Below are 26,394 nucleotides of genomic sequence, written 5' to 3'. Positions count from 1 at the left end.
TCTCGGGTACGAAACGTACAGGCATAGAGGAAATTTGAAGACAAGCCTCCCGGCACCCTACTGACCCCGGGTCCTTTTACTCGAGGACCCTCCCACTTTGTAAAGCGAGGCGGAAGTAGCTGGGGGGGGGGGGAACATGCCCACCTCCCGGGGTTACTTTGAGCCTTTCTAGCCCGGCCGAGACCAGGTCGCCGCCTTCCCACGCCGCTTTCGTCCCGGCCTGACCCCTTTCCTGTGGGAGCCCCGCCCACGGCAAAGGTTTGGTTTTTCATTGGTGGAGGCTGGTAGCAGCGTCCGTCTTTCAACCAATGGACTCCGCTCTCTCTTCCCTTTGGTGAAGTCGGCTTCTCCTCCGGGCCGGCAGAGGGCGCGATAGCACGGGGCTCGAAGCCTAGGAGGCTCTCTGGCACGGAAGTGACATCACGCCACCGGAAATCCGCGGCCGCCGCGGTTGAGAGCCGTGCGTTCGGTGTTCCGTGAATCCTTGGCGGAATCGTTTCCGCCCTCGACTGGTGCTAAGTGAGAAAACCGAGCTCCTGCAGGCAGGGCCTTGCACGTATTCACTCAGCGAGAAACTCTCCTGAGACCAGCGCGCTCCCACACGGCTCAGCGGAGGGACAGCCCCTATGGGAGCATTCCTCCGCCTGGGGGGCCGCCCGAGGCTGGTCTCCCAGAAATACCCCCTTTCACAGATGGGGAAAACGAAACCCAGCGAGAGACAGGGTAAGGTTACCAGTTTTAGCAAATACAATGCAAGACGCCCAGTTAGAGCTGAATTTCAGATAAACAAGTGACGTTTCTCTGTAAGAGAATACTTACAAATACTGCACGGGATAATCGTTTACTAAAAAAGCGTCCGTCGTTTGTCTGAATTCAGGTTTATCTGGCAGTCCTAGGCCAAGGCCACCTAGCTAAGTGGAGGAGCAGAAAGAGCTCTTGTGGCACCGTGTGTGCCTTCCTTCCCAAGGACCCTCCCTCTGCAGGGTCCTGGCTGCTCTTCTGGAGCTGAGCCGAAGGGGCTAGATGCCCACCCGCCCCGCCCTCCATGACTAGTTTACTCAAAAGACGCTAAACACCTAGCCTACAGGCACAAATCCAGTCTCCAAGTGACGCTGGCAATTAAGAGATACTCCATATCTTTGTGGGGTTAACAGATTGGCAAGAAGAAAAAGTAGACAAAAATTACCTTGTGATCAACCGCTCTTTAGTATGATTAGATAGAGGATACTATGAATGCTTACAAAGCAGTACGTAACCAAGGCACAGAGGAGGAGAAAAGGGAGAGGTGCCTACGCTGAGATCTGAAAGATTCCTTCTTTCAGCAGTTATTTGTGGAACAGCTATGTATAGGGCACAGTTCTAGGCACTGGGGACAGGGCAGTGAACAAAATAAATCTGTGCCTTTAAGAGCCGAATTCCAAATAGACGGTATAGTCTGTCAGAAGGTGAGCTATGGGGCGGGGTGGGGGAAGGGGAAGGGTACCAAGAGATAACAAAATGCTGGGGTGGGAATGTTAGTTTTTAAAGAGTGGTGGTGAGCAAGGCTTCACTGAGAAGGTGACATTTGAGCGAAGACCTGAAGGAGGGGGAGAAAGAGATCATGGAGCTCTTTGGGGCTGTAAAGAAATGGTGCCTGGCATGTCAGAGGAACAGAAATAAAGGAAATGGTGTATTATCTCCAATAGGATAGCTTCCTAAGGATATTCAGGGACAATCCTGATGTGGGGTTGTTTTGTTTTTTGTTTTGGTTTTGTTTTGTTTACCTAAAATAATGCCTTTAGGATCTAATTCTTATAAAATGTGACCTCACCTAACATGGACAGGGGGCCATTTTGTAGAGGGTGTTCAAAAAGGCCTTTCCAAGGTGGTGACATTTAAGGTGACCCTTTAAAATGAGAATGAGTCAGCCCAGGAGAAGCAGAAGGAACAGTGAGAAAATGAGGGGCGCCTGGGTGGCGCAGTCGGTTAAGCGTCCGACTTCAGCCAGGTCACGGTCTCGCGGTCCGGGAGTTCGAGCCCCGCGTCAGGCTCTGGGCTGATGGCTCAGAGCCTGGAGCCTGTTTCCGATTCTGTGTCTCCCTCTCTCTCTGCCCCTCCCCCGTTCATGCTCTGTCTCTCTCTGTCCCAAAAATAAATAAACGTTGAAAAAAAAAATAAAATGGAGCAGAGTATTGAGTGGGAACTTCCATCCTGTTGCCTTCCTTGTGGTCCCTTTATAGCTGGAATGAGCTGGCCTGGGCAGGTCTGTTTCCAAGGGGAGGGATGACACCCAGAGAGCCACAGTTTCCCTCTAGGACAAGGGTAGACAGAGGTGACAACTGTGTCCCTTGGACCTCTGTAAGGCTCCCTGGCTGGGCCCTTAACCAGGCTGTCGGGGGAAGGAAGTGCATGCTACCACCAGCCCACCAGGTCTCTTTCCTCTGATCTTTTTGAATATACTTTCAATTATCTTTTCCAAGGTCCTGTCATGCTTCTGTTCCAGAATCATGTGGGGCTCCCTACGGCCTACAGAATTAAGATCAGACTCCTTACTCTCATTCAGGCTTCTCTATGACCACACTGCCCTGTGAGTTCCGTGAGGACTCCTCTGCATCCCCAGAGTCTACTGCAGGGCATGGCCACAGTAAATACTCAAGGAATTTCCTTTCAACATCATTTACTGAGCACCTAATGATGTGCCAGGCCCTGAGCTGGGTGCTTTATACCATTTTCTTACTCAATCTTCACAGTAACCCTTTGAGGGCAATTTGGCAGCCGCATTTTACAAATGAGGAAACATATTCAGACAGGTCAAGTTGCTATGTTTATTCACTTGTCCACATGACATACACTTTTTGAGCACCTAGTTTGTTCTAAGTAATGAAGACCTAGCAGTGAAAAAAATAAAAGTTCTTGCCAAGCTCACATTCTGGAGGAGCTGACAGATTATGCACAGACGAACATGTAAGGGAGTGTGTCGAGTGCTGATAGGTACTGTGAAGAATAAAACCAGTTAAGGGAGAAGAGAGAGCCTGGAAAGTGCCTTTTCCAAAGAGTCATCAGAGAAGCCCTTGCCTGGGGAAAACATTTGAGTAGAACCTGAATGGAGTGAGCCCCACAGATAACCCGGAAAGGTCATTTCAGAGAGAGGGGGCAGTAAATGCAGGCCCAGCATGGGTGCCGTGCGTGGAGTGTTTGAGGAATAGAGGGGCCAGTATGTCTGGGGAGTAGTGAATAAGGGAGAAAAGGGAGCCCGAGAAGAAACTGGGCAAGGACTTTAAGTGTTATTCTTGATGAAATGGGAATCAGAGGTGACTGGATCCAGTGCTGAGTAGAGTGGACAGTGGAGGGGAAGGAGGGGGCCAGTCCCTGGGTGAGAGGTGACAGGAGTGGCTGTAGCAGGTCTGTTAAGCTCCCGGAGTAAGTAAGTGAGCTAGTAAGCCCACGGGAGGAGGCACAGATGGATTATGGGGAGGTGTTGAGAGGAGGGTGTCCCTTAGGTGAGGTCCCAGGGCAGGATGGGGTTGGGAGAGGCCACCAGGAAAGTGATCTCTGGGGCAGCCAGCATGGCACGCAGTTTCACTGCCAGTGGCTTGCTTAGGGAGGCACTCAAAGGAGGCAAATGCCTGTGCAGCCCAGGCTCCAGGAGACCCCAGTCAAATTCCCCTGTACAGGCCTGAAAGGCCCTCAACATTCTCCACGTGTTTAATACTTTTCACACAGAAAAAAAGATGGAAATGACAAAAACAACTGAAAAGAAATGACTGTTTATTACCAAGTAAGTCACATCAACTTCTCTGTATAGCTTTCTCAGAAAAGTAAGTTTCACACATTTCTTGCAGCAAATGGAACATGAAACCTTTTGAAAGGCTCCAGTGAGAAATCTGTTCAAACTCCCTGCCAGCTGCTGTCACTTTAAAAGCCACAGACGCATCTCCCCAGTGAACCTGCCTCAGACAAGGTAATGAGTTAGGCCTAGATCTCACTGCAGCCAGCGGTCTTAGCAGGGCATCTGCTGCCCTTGGAAGGAGACACCCGCTTCCAGCAGAAGAACCTATGTTTGCCCTCTCCTTCCCTTCCCTCCAAAAAAGCAGGAGTGGGCCCAGGTCTGCTTGGGCATCAAAACAGAAGTCTCAGAAATGGCCTCATAGACGAGGGCTGAGCCCAGCACGGTAATATGTAAAACCTGGTCATGGGTGAATAACTAAGGGGCAGTAGAGTGACCCTTTCTGATTGGTCTCTGAATCTCTTGGTGTCCTGTCAGCCTATTTAGTGTCAAAGTATCAAAAAGTAGGCCAAGCCTGGAAAAGATATCTCTGCTTTTGACAAGCACCCAGTTCACTCAGAACACACTGCCTCATTAGATGACCTCAGAGCCACACGCAGGACCCAGGACTGGCTGAGATGCTGAGACAGGATGATGAGATATGATATTATGACTTACAATAATAAATGTACATTTTGTTTTCACCCCCATTCCTGGCACAGAGATCCTAAAAATCTTTGGAATTTCCTAAGCGATGAGAGTGACAAAGGTGTCTTTTGTTATATCCTACCCTCAAACTCTGGGGAGGGGAGGAGGCTGGAGACTGAGTTCAATCACCGGTGGCCAATGATTTCATCAGTCCCGTGTAGGTAATGAAGCCTCCATAAAAACCCAAAGGACAGGGTTTGGAGAGCCTCCAGGCTGGTGCGACATGGAGGTGCTGGGAGGGAGGTGCACGCTTTCTCCACACCTTGCCCTGTGCATCTCTTCCTCTGGCCATTCCTGAGTTACATCCTTCCACAATAAACCAGGAATATAGGAAGTAAAGTGTTTCCCTGAGTTCTGTGACCCATCCTAGGAAATTAATTGAACCCAAGGAAGAGAGTCATTGGGACCTCCAATCTACAGCCCGTTGGTCCAAACACAAGGCACAGCCTGGACTTGGTGATTGGTATCTGAAGTGGGGTGGGGCGGGGGCAGTGAGGAAGTCTTCTGGGACTGAGCCCTCAACCTATGGGATCTGAAGTGATCTCTAAGCAGATGGTGTCAGAATTGAATTGGACTGTGGGATACCCAGCTGGAGTCAGAGAATTGCTTGGCGGTGTGGGGGAGGAAAAAACAACAACAACCCACATACCAGGCTGACCCAGAGAGAAGCTCAAGTGAAGGTATAAAAACATTATTAATATGTCTGGAACAGACAAATCCATGGGGATGCAAAGTAGATGAGTGACTGCCAGGGGCTGGGGAAGGGGAAAAAGAGGAGTGAATGCTGACGAGCACAGGGTTCCTTTTTGAGGTAATATACATGTTCTGGGATCGGACAGTAGTGATGGTTGTACAAACTCCGTGAATTATACTAAAAACCACTGAATTCCGTGCTTTGAAAGGGTGGATTTTAAGGCACGTGAATTACATTTTAATGGTTTTTAATTGCAGAAGAAAAATCTTTTGAATCCCCTGTAGCAGCGAGGGGAACTCTAAATCTGAACTCCTTTGCTAAGCAACTCACATACCCCAGGTGCATAGCCTGGGACCCTAGCAGTGTGAAGGAGGCTTTATCCTGATGATAGACTTCCAGTCGAGAAGACGTCAGTCTCAGGGCCCCTGGCACTGGATGTGGCAGTGCCCCGGGGCCACCCTGTTATGGCAGTTACTGCCTGAGTAAGTGACACCAACCTCCATGTATTTGTATTACTCCTACTGCCTTGCAGACCTGCGAGGAGAGTAAGGGTGCAGGTCTCCTCAAGACCTCTCAAACACCCATCTCTTTGCTCTTTATCTTTGGCATGTATTTCCAGAGCCGTGTCAGATATTCAGTTGCCCCTGTGTTGGGCCAGGCCTTAGGCTGGGTATTGGGTTCACATCGAGGCCCCTCACCAGTCAGGAGATGCAGCTCTAGGGCTGAAGGGTGGCAGGCAGCTCTGACCCCTACCTCAACCCTAACAGCTCACTCCTCCTCATGACACCAGGCATCGCAGCCTATGCAGAGGAAAGAGATGAGTCAGAGAAGCTGGGTGCCAGTGGGAGAGACTGCAGCCAGGTCAGGACTGAAGCAGAGGGCATGGGGTCATCAGTGTAGGGTGGGCTAGGCCCTGGCCTAGCCCAGGCTGCTTTGTGAATTGAACTGCTAGATTCCACTGAAGTATTAAAAAAAAAAAAAAAAAAACCTAAATATTTATTTGCTTCATATTTACAAAGTAGGAAGGAGACCAAGGGAGACCCCCAAGAACACCCCCACACCTGGCTGACCAGGCCCCTTGCGCTGCAGAGGAGTCAGACACAACTGGAAGGGACAGGATTTATGTTGCATACTTGAACTACAGTGAGTGTAAGACTGGTCCTATTTACAGGGCAGAAACACTACAGGTGGGGCATGGGAGGCAGCAGAGTGAGCACCAGAGTCCTGGCCAAAGGGTGCCCCTGCTCGCTGCCTTCCCCAAGTCTCCCAGAGGCATCTCTGCGGCCCCGCTAGAGTTCTCCAGGGGTGGGGGGGAACGGGGTCCGCTCACATGATGCTCGCCGGCGTGAAGACAGGGCCCACGCACAAGGTGTCTGTGATCTCCCAGCCACAGGACAGAGGCTTGCACATGCCCTCGGTGTCCTCGTCCTGTTCTGCAGGCAGCAGCTGCCCTCGAAGGGCTTCCCTGCAGGCAAGAGAGGGGCACTGGAGGCAGCCAGCATGGGGCCCACAGGCCAGGGGCTCCTGAAGGCCCCTGCACCAGAAGACCCAGCCCCCTCGGTATAGGGTTCCCACATGGGCCCCAGAGCCCAGCCTAGGGCAGGAGTGGGGCAGGTCTGCTGAACTGTCCCCGCACCGCTCTATTCTCCCCTATGGTCCACCTCCACAGTAAGGGGAGAGGAACCCACATTTATTGAGCACTCACACTATATGCCAGACGTTGTGCCAGGCACTTTACTTACAGTGTCTAATTGTATCCTCCCCCAAATCATATAAGCGCAGCATTATTATCCCCATTTTACCGGTAAGGAAGTTGAGACCCAGAGAGAAGTGACCTGCACAAGGTCACATCCTTAGAAGGTGGTAAAACTAGGATTCAACCCAACTGTTTCCATCTAAATCCCACAGTCTTTATAGCCCAGGCTTAGGACTTCAAAGAATAAAATCACCTCCTGCCCCCTCTCAAAATCCCTACGAACCTACCTACCCAGGTTGATAAATGGCTCTACCATCTGACCAGCTGCTCAGCCACAAGTTGGGAATCTTGTTCTCACACCCAGTCCATCCCTGCCAAACCCAGCTCCAGAATTCCCTCACAGGCACCCATCTCTCTCCATTCCCAGTGCTGCCACCATCTCTAGCCGGGGCTACACGGCCTCCCTGCTCTGCTCCTGCCACCACACGATTCAGGCCCAGGTTCGTCTTTCCAGGAGGCAAATTCCTGTCCTTGAGTCATCAGCAGCTTCTGTTTGCTCTCAGACGCTGCTCAGCCCAGTCTCCCACCTGCAGGAGGGCCTCCCTCTTTGCTGATGTGTGCAGTTGGTGATCAGGCTGTTCCTTCTGGTGGAAGGCTCCCCAGGCCAAGCACCCTCTGTCTGTCTCCTCATCGCTCCAAATGAATTGGCCCAGTTTCTTAAAAAGTATCAGTGGCTCTCTAGTGCCTTCAAGATCAAGTCCAACCTGGACCTGCAAGGCCCTCCTCCATCCAGTCTTCCGCACAGGCCACTCCAGTCAGGCACAACTACTTGCAGCTCTGTGAATGGACTGGACTCAAGCCCCCACATCTCTCGGCCCAGACTGCTCCCTTTCAGCTTTCCCGCGCCTGGCTGCCTCCTCCGTACCCATCAGCCCTGACCACCCCTCCCCAGTCTGCCGTCTCTCACTCCCCAGTACCTTTCTGCCCTCTGTGCCAGTGTCCACGTGTGCAGGTCACCATGCTGTCTGAGGTGCTCTTTTCCCCGCAGGGCCCAGCACAGAGCCAGGCTTGAAAGCAAGCAGGATGTCTTGCCGGGATTTCTTTGATACGGGGAATTTTTCGGCATGGTCATTTTAATACATCAAAATTTTTTGTTTCTAGTGATGAAGAAACTGGCTCCCCACAACCTCCTCTGTTTGCTTAAGGTGGAGCTGGGATGGGATAAGGAGGCCTGTGTGGTACATTTTTTAAGTTTGTTTCAGGCCTTGTCACAATATCCCTGAGGTCACAATGGCTGCATCAGTCCATCCTGTGTCCTTGCGGCGAGGAGGTACAACCAAGGACTGTTGACTGGATGAATGAAATGTGACTTTGATGCTGCGCCCCATCAAGCGGGGGTTGCTACATTGTTGGGGGGAGGGGGTCCCTCAAGCATCTAGTGTGTCCCCCAGGACACAGGCAGCACTCACTCCTGAGGCCCAACATGGAAGTCCCCCCAACTGCTCCTGCCTCCCCAGGCATCTCCCAGCCCCGAAAGGGGGCTCTTCACCACTGACCAAAACTCTCTGTGATAGCACGGATCCTGCAGAGTTGTGTGCGGGTGAGAGGAAATAATCATATGATTCCTGACCTAAGGCCTGACAGGCTCAACAAACGTGACTTCTGTCTGCCTTGTGCCCCCCTTGCCACCCTGAATCCCAGCACTGGCCCGGTGAGGCAAGCAGGGCTAGTGTGTGCATTTCCTGTGAGGCTCGGCCAGCAGGCAAGTCGTTCCCGGGCCACAGAGCAGCCACCCAACTGGTCTGCTCAGTCCACATCTGCCCTTGTCCTCCCTTCTTTCCCCCCCCCCCCCCCCCCGAGTAGCCACCGTGGTCTTTCTAAAACCCAAACCTGACCGCGTCACTCCCCTGCTTCAAATCAGTCCATGCTTTGCACTGCTCAAAGCCTTTCACTCGGCTTTCAAGGCCCTTCCCAGATCCAGCCCTGCTCCCTCTCCAGCCACAGCCAGCCTCAGTTTCTTGAGGGCAGCATGCTCACTCCCTGTTCCTTCTGCCTGGAGCCCCCTACTGCCTCCTGCTGGCTAACTCCCATTCATTTACCATCTTCTTTCCTTTGGGGAAGTCGGTCTGGGCATCAGGGAGGGTTCTCAGGTTCCACAGCCCAGCCTCGCCCCCCGGTATTATGAGGAGTGCCTGTCTACCTGTGTCTCTCACAGGGTGCTGAGCTCCTCAGGGGAGGCTCCATCTCATTCATGGTCATGGCAAGGTGCCAAGTGCAGGCCTCACTCGGAATCAGCAGCCAAGAGCTACTTGTCAAGCTGGATTACATGCAAGCCAGTCTCCATTCTCAGATTTACCCCCTTTCCCTACCTGTTCCCTTCTCCTCCCCCACCCCCTTCTCAGGGCCCCCTTACCAGGCCACCCGGGACATGGCATACGTGACTCGGCATGTCTGGGCCCCCTCAAGGAGGGAACCCATGCCCACAGTGTAGGCGCCCATGTTCTCAAAGACCAGCCAGTCCCCTACGTGTAGTTGCGGCAGCCACAGGCCCTCAGCTATGCAGTCACAGCCATCGACCACAGGGCCCCACAGGCTGCTGCTGTACAGGGGCTGCTCCATGGATGATTTCTGCAGGAGACAGGGATAGTCACATTGAGCGCAGCCTTAGCATTCCTCCCTCAAAAGCTTTCCATGGCTCCCATAAGCAGTTCAGTAAAGACTGGATGGGCACGTAAGGCCCTCCAGCTTCTCTGCGCTCATTGCCTTATACATCCTGAAGCCACAATGCCTGGTCTTAAAGCCAGCCTCCAAGACTTACTAGCTGTGTGACCTTGGGCAAGGTACTTAATCCCTCTGTGCCTCAGTCTGCTCATTTGTAAAATGGGAATAATTGTAGTACCTGTCTCCTAGGGTTACTGAAAGGATAAGTGAGCATATGTAGAGCATTCATAACAGTATCTGGCACATGACAAGGGCCCAGTAAGGTAGCGCTATCATTATTGTTACTGTTACCACCTCCTCGCTTTAGTCTTCACTGGCATATCTGCCGCTTTCCGAACCTCTGTAGCTCTTCCCCCTTCCTCAAATCCACCTTGACCTCTGGGCCCAGCCCTGGGGCTCCCTTTTCTATGAAGGCCTCCCAGTTGCTCTCATTTCTATGCCAGGCCCCATCGGAGAAGCCAGAAGTACATAGGTGAGTAGAACCCACCCTCCCTTGGGCTCTCAGACAGGGGACGAAGATGGGCCTCCAACAGATAATCACAGGGTGGCCTGGCAGAGGTCACAGAGGACCCCATGGGGTAGACAGAAATTCCTCCCATTCAGGAAAACTGAGGCTCTGAGAGATTGAGTGGCTTGCCCAAAGACACAACCACCAATTACATAAAATGTTTTTTCTTAAATGACTGAAAAATCCAGGAAAGAACTCTGTAACACAGACCATTTGCTGACAACCAGTGCAATTTGTCACAGTGTGGGATCCTGCCAGGCAGGTCCTAGGAGGAGAAGTCATGACCGAAAGATGGATGTGAGCAAACCCTGACTGCCTTTTAGTCCCCTTGTCCATCCCTGCTGTGCCATGTTCCAGTCACTCCAGTTGCCCTGGGCTCCCAGGGAAACCCTGTTTCCCTTCCCCCAGCCCCAGCACACCCCATGATGTTCCCTGAGGAACGCCACCAACTCCTAATTTTCCTTCAGATCTCAGCTACAATGGCTTCGTGAAAGTCTTTGCTAAAGCTCCATGCTCCACCCACAAACTTTGCCTTCATGGCCTTTGTCAAAATTTATAATTAGGTATTTGTGAAATGTATCTGCTCAGGCCTGTCTTCCCTGTCAGACTATAAGTTCCATGACCCCAGAGATCATGAATGACCTCCTTGTTCACCCCACCGTCTCCTCCATGCCTAGCAATCTGGCATATAGTAGGTGCTTTTATGAATAATATCTTTTAAATGAATGAATGAAGGGGTGCCTCGGTGGCTCAGTCAGTTGGGCGTCCGACTTCAGCTCAGGTCATGATCTCGCAGTCCATGAGTTCGAGCCCCGTGTCAGGCTCTGTGCTGACAGCTCAGAGCCTGGTGCCTGTTTTGGATTCTGTGTCTCCCTCTCTCTGACCCTCCCCCGTTCATGCTCTGTCTCTCTCTGTCTCAAAAATAAATAAACATTAAGAAAGAAAAAAATTAAAATAAATAAAATGAATGAATGAATGAATGAATAGCAAATATGAGTGGTGAGAAAGGGAAGGAAGGAAGGAGAGACAAAGGGAGAGAGAGAAAGGGAGGAATAGAAGCCATCCAGAGTCTAGAAGGAGGTAGTAGAGAAGACCAATGAGGAAAAAGAAAAGGTGCTTCAATTCCTTAGCCAGCAGCAGGAATGCATAAAATTGAGAAAGAAAAGCTATAGATTCCATAGGCAGAAAAAATATTCATGTATATGAGAAGTTAGTAAGCCATTAGTCTCATTAATAAAGAAAAACATGCACAGGGGCGCCTGGGTGGTGCAGTCGGTTAAGCGTCCGACTTCAGCCAGGTCACGATCTCGCGGTCCGGGAGTTCGAGCCCCGCATCGGGCTCTGGGCTGATGGCTCAGAGCCTGGAGCCTGTTTCCGATTCTGTGTCTCCCTCTCTCTCTGCTCCTCCCCCGTTCATGCTCTGTCTCTCTCTGTCCCAAAAATAAACGTTGAAAAAAAAAATTAAAAAAAAAAAAAAAAAGAAAAACATGCACATATTAAAAGTCAGAAATTCAAACTATCCTATATTCATTAATTGATCCATTCAACAAATACTTATTGAGCACCTACTATGTGCCAGGCTCTGATCTAGGGGCTAGTTCTGATCTAGGGGCTAGTTCTGATCTAGGGGCTAGTTCATATTCTAAAAAAGGGAGACAAATATATCCTTGTTCATATAACTTAATGTTCTTGTTTATGAGCTTTTTGTTAATAAGTAAAATTGATCTCAATTGCTCTGAAGTATTTCCCTTAGCTCCACTTCTTAAAAAACATTAAGCTAATTTCTAAAGCTTTTGGGGGAAAATTCTATATATGAATCTATGAGGATCCTGAGAAAAGAGGTTCCAAAGGTTCTTTCACAATAAAGTAAAAAGAAAAGACACACTTGCATTATAATGAGTTCTCTTCTTATTAGTGGCATAAATAAAAAATCAGTGGGGAAAAAAATTAACTTCGCAGGGAATAATGCAAAGCTATCCTTTTGCCATTTAAAGCCATTTTTTTAGGGGCACCTGGGTGGCTCAGTCAGGTGAGCATCCAACTCTTGGCTTCAGCCCAGGTCATGATCTCCTGGTTTGTGAGTTCAAGCTCCACGTCAGGCTCTGCACTATCAGTGTCGTCCAAGAGCCTGTTTGGAATTCTCTCTCCCTCTCTGACGCCACCCGGCTTGTGCTCTCTCTCTCTCTCTCTCTTGCTCTCAAAATAACTTAAAAAAAATTTTAAGCCATTAAAAAAAAAAAAAGAAACAAAAAGTGCAAAATAAATATTCCAAAAGCATGTGGCAACACACTTGTTAAGTCCTCACTCTTTTTATGAGTCTGGAAACTGAGTGGAAATGGACAAGCACCTGTAAAAATATCAGCTGCCCAATATGCTACGAGGCCCCCCTCTGTGAGAGGGCAGAGCGTGTCCACCACTACTTGACAGCTCATCTGAGAGGCAGCTGCAATTCCCATTTTACAGGTAGGAAAAGTCAGAGAGTGCAAGTGACCTGCTGCACATTCTGGAGGACGTTAGTAGCAGAACTCCGAGTGGTCCTGGACAAGGGGCCTCCTAGCTGCACCAATGGGCTGCCTTCCTCAAAGAGGCCCAATAAGTAAGTGGATCCACAGAAGAAATAAGATCAAACACTTAAAATGTTTAGTGGCCCTGATGGAGTCCTCACATAATTCCCCAACTTTTAAAGAATGAATCAAGGGGCGCCTGGGTGGCGCAGTCAGTTGAGCGTCCGACTTCAGCCAGGTCACAATCTCACGGTCTGTGAGTTCGAGTCCCGCGTCAGGCTCTGGGCTGATGGCTCAGAGCCTGGAGCCTGTTTCCGATTCTGTGTCTCCCTCTCTCTCTGCCCCTCCCCCATTCATGCTCTGTCTCTGTCTGTCCCATAAATAAATAAAAAAACGTTGAAAAAAAATTTTTTAAAAAAAGAATGAATCAATAATCCCTATTCTACATAAAGTACACAAAAACATTTTAAAAGGAAAAAAATGGAATGAACAAGAGCAGCACACAAAAAGGGGAAAAAGCAGAACAAAAACATATGGTCACAATTTAACTTATGAACATACAGGAAAATCTGAAATGAAACCGTAACTAACCAAATCTGCCCTCCTAGTCAAAGAATCACCTTCAGTGATTTCCTTCAATATGGAACAATATAGACAATTTGCCTCTGTATGAAAGGCAGGGACAATATGAGCAAGGCGAACACTGACTTCATCATAATATGGAAAATATAGGTCTACAATTGAAATCTAATTTTCCTAGTACATGTCAGTATGGCATTCAATAGCCTATACCGTCTATTCTTGATTAAAACTACAGACAAAACAAAATCAAACCCCACAATGCAGAGAAACTATTTAAAATAAAGAGGCAACTCTAACTTAATGGAAATACATTAGAATGGCCTCATTTCAGAACCAGAAGCAACCTTAGTAATTAAGTTCAGCCCTTCATTTTTCAGATGAAGAAACCAGAGAAACAGGCTGAGATTAAGGTCAGTTACTTAGCCAGTACATGGTAAAGTCAGGACCCATGTCTTCTGACTCCAAGTCTGAAGCTTTCTGTCACCATTCCTATCTTATATATCATCTAATAGCCATTAGGAAAAAAATATTTTAAAAGGTATAGTATATAGAAAATGAAAAAAAAATAAAATATCACATTGCAGATAACATGTTTGCTTACCTGGAAGATCCAAAGGGAAGGAGGTAATTTATTAGAGGAAATGAAGGAGTCTCGGCATGCAAGCCATTATCTCAGCTCAAAAACACAGGGAAATGTTTCCATTCACAATAGTAATGAAAGCATTACATTATTAAATTCTTGGATGTACTTGGGCCACAATAACTTATTCAAAGAAAATAATAAAACCTTAATGAGAGAAATAAAATACAAGAGCTCTACACTCTCTTAACTGGAAAAACTTAGTAAAGCAAAAAAGAGAATTCTTCCCAATTTAATAAAGTAGACTACTACTAATTAAAACCCCCAAGATATTTTTCTGAATGTTAGACATGGCATGATAAAAGAATAAATGTGAGCCTATCAAAGAATAATAATAAGCAATAATGATAGACTCAATTTTGTTAAATATTTAATTCCTACAAAAGAATATGTATACCATGTGTAAGATGTAAAGAAAAATAATAAAATGAATATCTGTGTATCCACCACCAGCTAAAGAAATATAAAATTTCTAATATCTTTGAAACTCCCACGTGGCCCACCCAGTGACATGCCACTTCCCTAACCCCTCCGGAAGTAACCATTATCCTGAATTTTGTTTTCATTATTCTCTTGCTTTGTTTTCCACAAGCATAGTATTTAGTTTTGTACACTTCTGAAATTTATGTAAATGAAATTATAGAGTATATAATCTCTGCAACTTGCTTTTTTTGTTGTTGAAACTTACACTCCCAAGATTCATCCAACTAACATATATATATATATATATATATATATATATATATATATATACAGGTGTGTGTGTATATATATATATATATAGCCATAATTCACAATATGCTGCATAGAATCCATTATATGGAATACACGGTAATTTGTTTATCTATTACCCTGCCAACAAACATTAATGTTGTTTCCAATGTTTTATATTATAAAAATTGCTCCTGTGAACATTCTTGTATTTTTCCCCAAATACATATAGGAACTTGCTGGAAGATACGTTATACACACGTCTAACTTTACCTGAGTAATGCCAACTTGTTTCCCAAAGTAGAAATACCAACTCCTACCTGTCAGTGTCTAAGCGATCCAACTACTCTATACCCTCACCAACTTTTGATATTGTCATGCTTTGTTTTTTTCTAATCTAGTCAGTAGAAAATGGTGTCTCCTCATTTGTATTTCCTTGATTACCAAGGAGGTAGAGCACTTTTTCATTTTCTATTTGGATTTCCTCTTCTGGGAAATGCCTGTTAAAGTCTTTTTGCCTTATTTCTGTTGCTTTCTATTTTGTATTGCTTTTCTTATTTTCTTAAGATTCTTACATAAGAATCCTCCATATATTCTGTCTACTAATCCCTTATCAGTTTATATATGTGTTTCCATATTTTCTTACAGAGTGTGATTGCCTCTTTCCTTTTGCTAACAGATGAACAGAAGCTCTTCATTTTAGTGTAGACAAACATCAGTTTCTTCCTTTTTGGTTTTTAAGAGATTTTTCACTGTTCTTCCTTGTTTCAAGGTCAGACAGATATTCTCCTATATTGATATCTGGGATTTATATTCACATGTGCTGTGAGATAGGGATTCAATTTCATTTTTTGCGTGTGGACAATCAGGTGTCCCAGCATCATATATTAAACAATCCCCAGTGATCTTCTTTGCAAGCCTTATCAAAAATCAAGTTTCTAGATATATGTGGGTCTTTCCTGTGCTCTCAACTATGGTTTTTTGCCTAATTCTTTTATGCTGGTGTCCAAACTAAATCATTTTAATTATCATCAGTGTTGGTAATTACATTATATAGTTATCTAGATATTATATATTTCTATTATATACATTATCCATTATATTACCTATTTTTATTATTTTATGGTTACTCTAAACATTTACCTTTTAACATGCATGCCTAACTTAAAGTCTAAAGTCTAAAATTAATCAATATCTTCCTCTCAGTTAAAAACCCTAGAACACCAACTTGGTCACTTTACCTCCCTACTTACATTCTCATGTTGTCCAGTGTTCTGTTTGATCTTATTTGTGGCAGAGGCTGCTAATTGCCTACCCCAGCAATTCCAACCCTCAGTTTTTTCTAGGAACATGACCACCTAGAATAAAGACCATATTTGCCAACTTTCCTTGCAGGTAGTTAGGGCCACGGGACTAACATCTTAGCCCCATAGCTATGGGATAAAAACACAAGTGTTATGTGGCTACTTTTAGGAAGTTTCTTTAAAAGACAACTGGAACGTGGGCTTTACTTCTTCTTCTTTCCTGTAAGGGCTGGCACTTCATTTTGTATCTACCAAGATGAGGACAACACCTAGAAATAGGTACAAGTAGAAGCAATATGGTTCCATATGACTCTAAAAACCACTATACCAGTTCCAGATTGCCTGCGTCTAGACATCTACATGAGCAAAATAAGCCTCAGTATTTCATTCAAGTCATGTAAGTTGGGATCTACTCCCAGCTGAAGCTAATCACACCTGAAACCTATTTTCAACCCCACAAATTAACTGTTATTGTTGGGGTGGTGGTGACAGTGAATGATCCTTTGGATATACCCAAATATTTAGCTGTCTTTGGTCACCATTCCTTCTTGCAACTCAGACCATCCATCTGGAGTCATTTTCCTTATGCCTGGAGTATAACCTTTAGAACTTCTGTTTGTGAAGGTGTGTCTCTCAGTATTTGCTTTGTCTGAAAATGCCTACATTCCATACTCTTTCTTGAAAAGCAATTTTGCTGGATACAAAATTCTAGGTTGGTACATTAAGGCCGCTACCCCAGGATCTCCTCCTTCCATTGTTATGGGAGAAAAATAAGCTGTAAGTCTGTCATTATTCTACGGGTAGTCTTCTATCTGTCTCAATTCTCTCACTAGTTTTAAGATCTTCTCTTTGTCCATAGTATTCAGTCTCACTAACGTTTGGGATTTGTTTGGATTTCCTAAATCTGAAGATAGGTCTTACTCTCTCCCAGTCTATTGACTCTCTGCCAGTTATTAACTTTTTACCTCTCAGCCCCCAATCCACCCTTCTTTGCCTTGCTTTGTGGTACTGGAGCTGAACGCTATAGACTTTCCTTATTTGCCAGGTAGCTCTAAGTTAGGCTTTGTCAACAGAGGTTGCTGGCAAGATCGGGAAGAAAAGACTTTTCCTCTTTTAGTATGCTGTTTTTCTTTGTGGCCCCCTATGGCTCAGCATATGAGGGTCTGGTAGTTCTTACCTCAGTGGCCTTCACAGTTCAACCTTGGCCCACACCCTCCAGCAAGTTTCCTCTCCACTCGGCAGCAGGCTGCCCCTATGAGTCAGTTGTGGTGGGCACCCTCTGACAAGTTTCTTTGTCACTGGCAGGCTGCATGTCTCTGTGACAGTCACAGCCTTTCTTCAAAGGTTTCAACCTCAGCCTTGGAAGGGGAGCCCTCCTCTGAGTTGCTTCCTTCTTCACTCTCTCTTACCAGTGGTAGTAACTGCTTTTGACCCTTTTAGTAATTAACCATATTTAAATGTTGACAATTCTTTATATTAAAATTTCCCTGTTCAAATTACTGGTGTGGTTTCTGTGTCCTCATGCAATCTCTTCCTGAAACTATGATTATAGTTCAGACATTATGCCTTCTCACTCTATCTGCCACTTCCTGTGCCTTTCTTATTTTCTGTCTCCATGTCTTTGTGCTACATTGGCATAATTTCTTTAGCTCTGTCTTCCCATTCTCTAATCCTCTCTTCAACTGTCTCTAATAGCTTTGCTTACTCTGTGCACTATTGCAATTTTCATACTTTTCATTTTTAGAAGTTCTATTTAATCCTTTTAAAATCTGTTACATAATATTTTTATATTTGCTTATTCTTTGATGTAATTTTCAGTTTCTTATTTCTTTAAACATTGTAAATATTTTGTTTTATCTTTAACATATGATAATTCTAATACATGAAATAATTGCAGGACTGATTCTGCTGTCTGTGACTTCTGCTGGCTTTCCTTCAGGGTGACCTATTTCTTTGTGTTTTGTGATTTTTTTAATGTGAGCTCATGTACTTTGGCACTTGTGAGAATTCTTAGAAGCCTAGGCTGAATATTTCTACTGCAGAGAGAAGTTGTGTTTGCTTCTGCAAGATAAAATAAATTCTAGCCTTGAGGTTTATCAGACAACACATCAGACAATATGAATTTGGGCAACAAAGCCAGGAAAAGGCTGGCTTATGGCTGTAAATTCTTAATTTTGTACCCTCTTCCAACCACTACCAAGGTCAAAAAGACATGTTTTTGTTGTTGTTGTTGTTGTTGTTGTTGTTGTTGTTGTTGTTGTTTTTGCTGGCCTCCTCTGTGGGACACGTGTTTTCTGGTTTACCCTTACACTGATGATGATGTACTTTTGGGGGGTCTACAGCTTTATGTGAGGGATCCTATCAGATTCCCCATCCTGACTAAGTCCCTAGGAACCCATGCAGCTATCAAAACTGAAGATCAATGCTACAAGGATTCAGCATACACTCCCAGAGAGAAACCAGTTTCAGAGTTAGGTTTTCTCTCTAGGTTAATTAATTCATTTGACTCATATTTGAATAGTCACTATTTTATGTGCTTGGGACACACTGGCAAACAAAATAGACAAAGTCCTTGTCCTATGGGGTTTACAGTCTAGCAGGAGGGAGGCAAACAACAAAATAAAGAAGTAAATTATATAGTATATTGGGAGATAATAAATGATATGAAATAAAAGAAAGAACAGAGTGGGGGAGGGGCAGGTTGCAGTTTTATATAAAGCGTAAGGTCTCACTGAGAAGATGACCTTTGGGCAAAGATGGAAAGGAGGTAAAAGAGTGAGCCCATGTGGTACTTAGAAGAAAGGCGATACGGGCAGAAGAGCAGGTGCAAAGGTGCTAAGGCAGGAATGTGCCTGGGGGAGTTTTGACGAACTGCAAGGAGGCTGCGGTCACTGCAATGGGATGAGCAAAACCAGAGAGTGGTGAGGGAGGGGATCAGAGAAGAGACAGGGCGGGTCACAGAGGGCCTTAGAAGCCCCTGGAAGGCTTTGGCTTTAATCTGAAGCAGGATGGGAACCAGAGTAGGGTTTTAGGCAGTTTTAATAAAACTAGACGTGATTTGACTTACATTTTTAAAGGATCTCTCTGGTTAGTGGGTGGAAACTAGACTGGCTTTCACTCTAAGTGGAGATGCCTGCTTTCATTTAATTTTGACCTCTGAAGGATCCCCTGCTTTCTTGTAAGTCAGGATACCGTTTTCTTTGTTGTCAGTGGGGCGGCTGTTGAGAGTATCTAGACTACCACGTTGCTGGAAATAGAAGGCACCCTGCTGGTTTTCTAAACACAGTACAAAGCTATTGTCAAAACACTACGGAATAGGCTGAACAAGGAAAAAAATTATCAAAAGGTCAGGATAAAGACAAGACATAGTTGAAAAAAAAATAAAACTAGTGTATAGTATGGCAAAGAGTAATTTAAAAAAAGCATTAGGAATCATTACTTAAGGATTTTTAAGATAAAAACTAACCAGATCCACACTTGACAAATGCTATTGCAATACACTCAAGACAGAGTCCTGCTTTTTTTTTTTTTTAATTTTTTTTTTCAACGTTTATTTATTTTTGGGACAGAGAGAGACAGAGCATGAACGGGGGAGGGCCAGAGAGAGGGAGACACAGAATCGGAAACAGGCTCCAGGCTCTGAGCCATCAGCCCAGAGCCTGACGCAGGGCTCGAACTCACGGACCGCGAGATCGTGACCTGGCTGAAGTCGGACACTTAACCGACTGCGCCACCCAGGCGCCCCAAGAGTCCTGCTTTTTTAACCATAAAACACTAGAATAAAATACAATGGCAATTAAGAAAGCCCAATCATGTCAACAGAGAGAGGGTCTTCAGGTAGAGTGGGGGTGACTGAAGCTTGTACCCTGAATTTTGGTTCCCAAGATTCTTATAAAACTTCTGTGGTACTTACCTCATCTGGGCCCCTCTCCGCACCCAACTATAGCTTGCATTTATAAAGTGCCAATTCACATTTATTAAGTCGTATCTTTAACCCTAAATATATGTCATTTTAGACCACTCAATGAATGCTTAAAATGTCTATACATTAAAATTCCACCTGGGGCACCTGGGTGGCTCCGTCATTTAAGGTCCGACCCTTGATTTTGGCTCAGGTCATGATTGCACAGTTTGTGAGACCAAGCCCCAAACTGGGCTCTGTGCTGACAGCTGGAGCCTGCCTGGGATTCTCTCTCTCCCTCTCTCTCTACCCCTACCCCGTTCTCTCTCTCTCTCTCTCTCTCCCTCTCTCAAAATAAATAAACTTAAAAAAATAAAAATAGAACTATGGTGAGACACAGCAATCCTACTTCTGGGTATTTATCCAAAAGAATTTAAATCAGGGTCTTTAAGAGGTATTAGCTCTCATGTTTACTGCAGCACTATTAACAACTGCCAAGACCTAAATGTCCATTGACAGACGAATGAATTAAAAAATGCTGTATAGGGGCGCCTGGGTGGCGCAGTCGGTTAAGCGTCCGACTTCAGCCAGGTCACGATCTCGTGGTCCGTGAGTTCGAGCCCTGCGTCGGGCTCTGGGCTGATGGCTCGGAGCCTGGAGCCTGTTTCCGATTCTGTGTCTTCCTCTCTCTCTGCCCCTCCCCCGTTCATGCTCTGTCTCTCTCTGTCCCAAAAATAAATAAATGTTGAAAAAAAAATTTAAAAAAAAATGCTGTATATACATATATCCAATGGAATATTATCGGCCTCATAAAAGAAGGAAATCCTGCAATATACAACAACGTGAATGGACGTTAAGGATGTTATGTCAACTGAAATAGTCACAGAAGGACAGATACTGCACAACTGCATTTATACGAGGTATCTAATAGTCAAACTCACGGAAACAAAGAATAGAAACATGGTTGCCAGGGGTGATGGGAGGGGAAATGGGAAGTTGGTAATCAATGGACATAAAATTTCAGCTCTGTAAGATGGACAAATTCTAGAGACCTGCTGTGCCTATAGATAATAGGACTGTATTATACACTTAAACGTCTGTTACAAGATGTTTATGTTAAGTGTTCTTACTACAATAGAAAAAAAACTATATTAAAAAAAGAAAAACCTATATGAAAAAATGGTAACACATGAGTCAACACATGGGTACTTTGCATGAGAGGAGACAAAGGAATGAGGTGGCAAAATGGTAAGAATGCTTATTACACTAAAAAGAAAGTAATACACTTTGTATTATACTACAGAGACAAGTTCTCCCATGAAACATTTTTACCCCAAAACTGATTGGGAATCTAATGAAACCATTCAATCTAACGACCTAGTATCAAAGAAACACAAGGCACGGTATAACGTATTCAATAACAGTGAAGGGATCCAGAGAATTCACCAATCAGGAAAATCCAGAATGCAGGAAATTTTAGGGCCAGTTTTAGTCAGTTTCATCAACAAATAAAGAATAAAAAAAAAATGTTGGCGAGACTAATAGGATAGTAGAGAGACAATTCAACCACATATAGTATGTGAACCTTTTTTGGCTGCTGATTTCAGCAAATCAACTAGAAAACCCATCTATGAGGCAAGATGATAGGGGATACTATGGAATTGTTCATTTCTAATTTGATAATGACATTATGATTTTTCTAAAGTCTTTTCCTTTAAAAATTAAAAAAAAATTTTAATGTTTATTTATTTTTGAAAGGAAGAGACAGAGTGCAAGCAGGAGAGGGGCAGAGAGAGAGGGAGGCACAGAATCCGAAGCAGGCTCCAGGCTCCCAGCTACCAGCACAGAGCCCGACACAGGGCTTGAACCCACAAACTGCGAGATAATGACCTGAGCCGAAGTTGGACACTTAACTGACGAGCCACCCAGGGTGCCCCAAAAGTCTTTTCCTTTTAAAGATATATACTAAAATCTATTTTTAAAAATTCCAATAATACCTGTTCTGTAGTTTTCTGTACTTTTCTCATGACACTGTTGTAGCCTAGGTACTAATCACACACACACACCCCTACCCAGCAGAATTGTATTTCCAAAGCATAGACCTTTTTTTCTCACCTACTATTCTGTGCAGGCCTCAGCATAGTGCTTTGCATACTGAGAGCACTCAAATATTTATTAAATTCTTCATTTTGTTCATGTCTTTTATTTTGAGAGAAAGAGAAAGTGTGTTTGTGTGTGTGTGTGTGTGTGTGTGTGTGTGTGCGCGCGCGAACGTGCCTGCAAGTTGGGGAGGAGCAGAGGGGGCGGGGAGGAGAGAGAATCCCAAGCAGGCTCCACACCATCAGCACAGAATCTGTTGTGGGGTTCGAACCTACGAACCATGACCTAATGCTGATCATGACCATGATCATGACCTGAGCTGAAATCAAGAGTAAGATGCTTAACAGACTAAGCCACCCAGGCGCCCCTTATTTAATTTTTAAAAAGAAAGGAAGCAAGCAAACAAAAAAGGGCCAAGTAGGCTCCAGTGATGAGAAGTATAATTTGAACCAAGATTTATGTTTAATGCGACTTTCTGTACGTGAGGTCCAAACACAAAGTCCTGGGGAACAAAGAGCAGGGATGCAAAGCTGCCATCCTGACTAGTGAAGGGGATCTTCCTTGGGGAAGAAGGTACAGAAACCCCCAGCCATCCTGGGTCCCTCTGACACACTCCAACACAATTGTAGCTAACTTATTATGTGTGCTGTCATCTGTCTCCACCACCAGACTGGGGCCCGACCCCGCATCTGGTCACATGGCTGGACCTGGTAAGTGGTTGACAGCCCAAAGGAAGAAACTTCAACATCATCCAGAGGAGAAACAGGACAGACCACAAAGAGGATCAGTAACATCGTGGGGCCTGAGACAGCAACACCAACTGGAGATTAATCAAAACAGAGACTCTGGATGGGGGGTGTGGTAGTGGGCTGGGCCCACTCGTTCATCTGAGGAGCTGAAGGGAATGGGGAGTGGATCAGGGACTGCATGGACCAGAAAGAGGTGCACTGGAAGGCGGAGGGGATCTAAGGGAGACAGGAACTGAGAAGCAGCTGCCACCCTCCTGTATGACGCGGGGCATGGCTGCCCGAGGCCAGCCTGGTTCTTTCTCAGTGCAGAAGGATGTGGGAAACCACAAGAATGCAGGCAGGGCTAGTGCGTCACAGTGGAAAAGTGAATTCCTGAGCACATCAGGGAGGCTTACTCAGACTAGCCGGAGGAAACCACATTTAACAACCCAGCTACAGAATGAGGATGTAATCAAGTTGTGGCCTGGGCACCTGGAGGTAGGAGGGCTCCTTCTGCCTGTGATAGACGAGGGGCAGGAGGAGCTACAAAGAGGAGCTGACATCTGAGTGGGTCTTGAGAAACTAGACAGGATGGAAAGAGAGAGCAAAACAAAAACACACTGAGCACTCATGATGGTCTAGGTGCTGGTTAGGCACTTGAGTTCCCTTCCAGAAAAGGGGCTACATAGACAAAAATACAACGGTGTGCCTGATTGTCTTCCCCCTCTTTGTCCATTCCTATTCCCTTGTTAGCCTAGAAAAACCCATTAAAGACGAACTGTTTCTTTTTACTTCTAGAAATTCACTCCAGGGCTTGATCAGAGATGGATGTCAAGATATATTTGCAGTGCTCAAAAACAGGAAACCAAACCACTAGGGTTAGATTAGTTAAAATACTACGTAGTCTTCAAAAAGCATGTTGTCAATGATTAGCTAATGGTATGGAAAGAGCTATACCCCATATTGAGTGGGAAAAAAAGCAGTTACAAAACAATACAATCCAACTTTATTTTTTTAAGTATAATACATTTTTTAAAGACTGAAAAATCTAATGTTCAAAGCGTCTATCTCTACATGGTAGGATTATGGATGATAATCTTCTTCATCCCACTATCTTCTATAATGAATGTTTTACTTTTTAAAAATTAAATAAAAACACCCCCAAAATGTTATTTAAACACACACACACACACACACACACACAACTGAAAACAGGCCCACGTGGGGTAGGCTCACCTTCTGTAGGATGGGGGTAGGGCAGGTGTTGTCAAACAAGACTGAGTTGAAGATTCCATACACGCCCTCACCGAGGTGGTACACGATGGTCTTGGGGGTGGAACCGCTTTCCTCTGTGGGGAGGGGAGGGGTCAGGGGAAGTACAAGCAGCAGTGTGAGGGGGGCTGGGGCTGGGGAACTGGCACAATGGTAGGCTCAGCAAGGATGATAGGTAACTGAAGCAAAAAGGTTGCCCCTTCCTCAACTATGGGGTGGGTCCTGCCTCCTCCTATGACATGAGGTTCATGTTGTGCACACTCACCCTTGCAGCTGAGCAACCCTGCCCAGGACATACTTCCTGCCTGCATCTGAGCCCCTGGATGCCCAGCAAAGGCAAAAGAGCAGCCCAACCAAACTCAATACCCCAAGATGTTAAGCCACTTGCTCAGAGACACACGATGGGGCAAGTGCATGAGCTGAAATGAGAAACCAGGTCTCCTGGCTGGATTAGATACGGCAATCACCCAGATTTATAAAGGAAGTAGAAGAATGTCGTCTCTACACACATACACACACAGGTACACACACACACACAGAAGACCTTCTACTGGAGCCCACCACCCTGCCAAATGGATTCTCAGGGGAAGACACACAGACCTCAGCTCTCTTGCCTGGGGTCCTAGAGCAGAAGACAAAACCCCAAGGTCAGAGTCCCTGACCCCACTCGCTCAAGAGGCTGACGGGAGAATTGATCTATCTGAAAAGGCAAAGATGAGTGCTGATGTTGCAGTGTGGGCAGAGAACCATGAGTCAGTCCAGCCTGCACTTGAATCCAGGCACTGCCCCTTACCAGCTGTGTGACTTTGGGCTAGTGACTCAACCTTTCTATGCCTATGCTCTGTCATCTATAACTAGACTTAGACAAATATAAGTTGTTATTAATTATTTTCATTATGTTATGAGAATCACTAGGATGAGTAAGAGTCTGTACTTTGGAGAGGAGACAGACATGAGGTCGAATGCAGGCTTTACTTTTTCCTATTAAGCAATTCACTTGTATTCTCTTTGGCTCTCAATTTTCTCATCTGTACAATGGGTTAGTAAAGTATCTATTCTCCCTGAGGTTGTTTTGATCTCAATCTTCACAAGATATAAACATGCATAGGAAGAAACAATAATAAGTATCTTGGAGGTAAGAAAGGACTTGGTTGTAAGTTTCCCTAAAGCAAGGATCCATCCTTCAAATTCCCCATTCCCTAAAACCAGACCTTGCTCGGCCAGCCACTGTCCCTAGCTTGAGGAAAAAATGGGGCTGTGCTGCCCACCTGGCACCTACCCTCCCTGCCAGGCTGGTCCAAAAGAACCTCCTTCTTAGCGATGATGCTGACTGCCAAGGTGAAGGCCGAAGTCACATAGTAGCGCCCCAGCTCCGCAAGGATGTCCACACCACATCCCTCTGGGAAGTACAGGTCCAAGGCTGAGTTGATCACAGAACAAATCTGGTGGTAGGGGGATGGGAGACAATTACATATTTGAAATGTGGGGTTTACGTACTAAGGACTTGCTATAGCTCCAAGTGTATTTCTTTTTTTTTTTTTAACAGCTTTTTCTCTTTTTTTAAAGTTTATTTATTTTGAGAGATAGAGAACGAGCAGAGGAGGGGCAGAGAGAGACAGAGTGAAAATCCCAAGCAGGCTCCATGCTGTCAGTGCAGAGACCAACACAGGGCTCAATCCCACAAACCCTAAGATCATGACCTGAGACAAAATCAAGAGTCAGACACTTAACTGACTGAACCATCCAGGCACCCTTCCAAGTCTATTTCTTGAAAGCTTCTTTGATTTCAGAAAGAAGGACTTGGCAGCTGCTAAGTTCCCAGCTGGGGACTGCAGACAATTGGCCAAGAAGGTAGGAGGCAAAGAGAGCTGGGTCGAGACTCTTATACTCATGTAAGTCAACTTCCTCAACGCCTACATTATGGGAGGAGGTATTCTCAGATTCCAGAAGCCCTGATATGGAACTTTCTTTTATAAATGACCAATCTGTTAAAAGACACGTGTTTTTTTTTTTCCACAGAAAATAAAGAGAAGAAAAAAGATCAAAACCACCCTTAATTCTATCATGCAGATTGTTAATGATTGTTAACTTTTTGGAGTAGTCCCTTTCTTTTTTTTCTCTTTCATACAAATGCCATTTTTATTATAAACATAATAGGGCTATATATATATATATATATATACATACATATATATGTATATGTATACATATATATGTGTATATATATGTGTGTGTGTGTGTGTGTGTGTGTATATATATATATATATATATATATATATTTCATAACCTTTTACTCAACAGATTCTGTGAATGACCTCAGTGGGTAAGTCATACAAATGTTTCATAATTTAACCAATTCCCCAGTGTTAGATGGACCAGGAAAGTCCACTGGACTTTTGTTATGAACACCGCAATAATGCTCATCCTTGAAGCTCTTTGTGTCCATCAGGGGTTATTTTCTTAGGGTCAGTCCCTGGATGTGGATATTCCAGGACCAGGCTCTTACTAAGGAGAACGACCCCTAGTGGTTAGAGTGGGGATTGCGGTGACACATTTTTCTTGATTTCATCTTGAGAGGAG

The 26,394-nt window shown here is 45.3% G+C and overlaps 1 protein-coding gene and 2 long non-coding RNA genes across 8 annotated transcripts in view; 2 read left to right on the top strand and 1 right to left on the bottom strand.

Annotated features, from left to right (window-relative positions):
• Positions 1-422: 422 nt before the first annotated feature.
• Positions 423-4,455, top strand: LOC121025731 (uncharacterized). The gene is made up of 2 exons (XR_005788137.1): positions 423-723; positions 3,822-4,455. It is a non-coding gene; the product is annotated as an uncharacterized LOC121025731 (long non-coding RNA).
• A 1,673-nt stretch (positions 4,456-6,128) lies between these two features.
• The window catches only part of AZIN2 (antizyme inhibitor 2), a 34,051-nt gene continuing 13,785 nt past the window's right edge, over positions 6,129-26,394 (bottom strand). For 2 of the 6 annotated variants that reach the window (XM_040468374.1, XM_040468400.1), the window contains 4 exons: positions 25,094-25,256; positions 23,779-23,891; positions 9,370-9,471; positions 6,129-6,612 (listed from right to left, as the gene is read on the bottom strand). In XM_040468374.1, the coding sequence (XP_040324308.1) occupies positions 6,313-6,612; positions 9,370-9,471; positions 23,779-23,891; positions 25,094-25,256 (678 nt within the window). In that variant the 3' untranslated portion in view covers positions 6,129-6,312. Of the gene's footprint in view, positions 6,613-9,256; positions 9,472-21,663; positions 21,783-22,257; positions 23,125-23,721; positions 23,892-25,093; positions 25,257-26,394 lie in introns of those variants that run through there. The other 4 variants (XM_040468383.1, XM_040468393.1, XM_040468411.1 and 1 more) reach the window with 4 other exon arrangements.
• LOC121025723 (uncharacterized) lies at positions 8,119-9,198 on the top strand. Its single transcript, XR_005788136.1, has 2 exons — positions 8,119-8,443; positions 9,059-9,198. It is a non-coding gene; the product is annotated as an uncharacterized LOC121025723 (long non-coding RNA).

The sequence above is a fragment of the Herpailurus yagouaroundi genome, unplaced genomic scaffold (genome assembly GCF_014898765.1).
Source record: "Herpailurus yagouaroundi ecotype Mexico unplaced genomic scaffold, PumYag 77, whole genome shotgun sequence".
Classification (NCBI taxonomy): domain Eukaryota; kingdom Metazoa; phylum Chordata; class Mammalia; order Carnivora; family Felidae; genus Herpailurus; species Herpailurus yagouaroundi.
The sequence above is the reverse complement of the archived record's forward strand: the minus strand, read 5'-3'. Positions and strand labels throughout refer to the sequence as shown.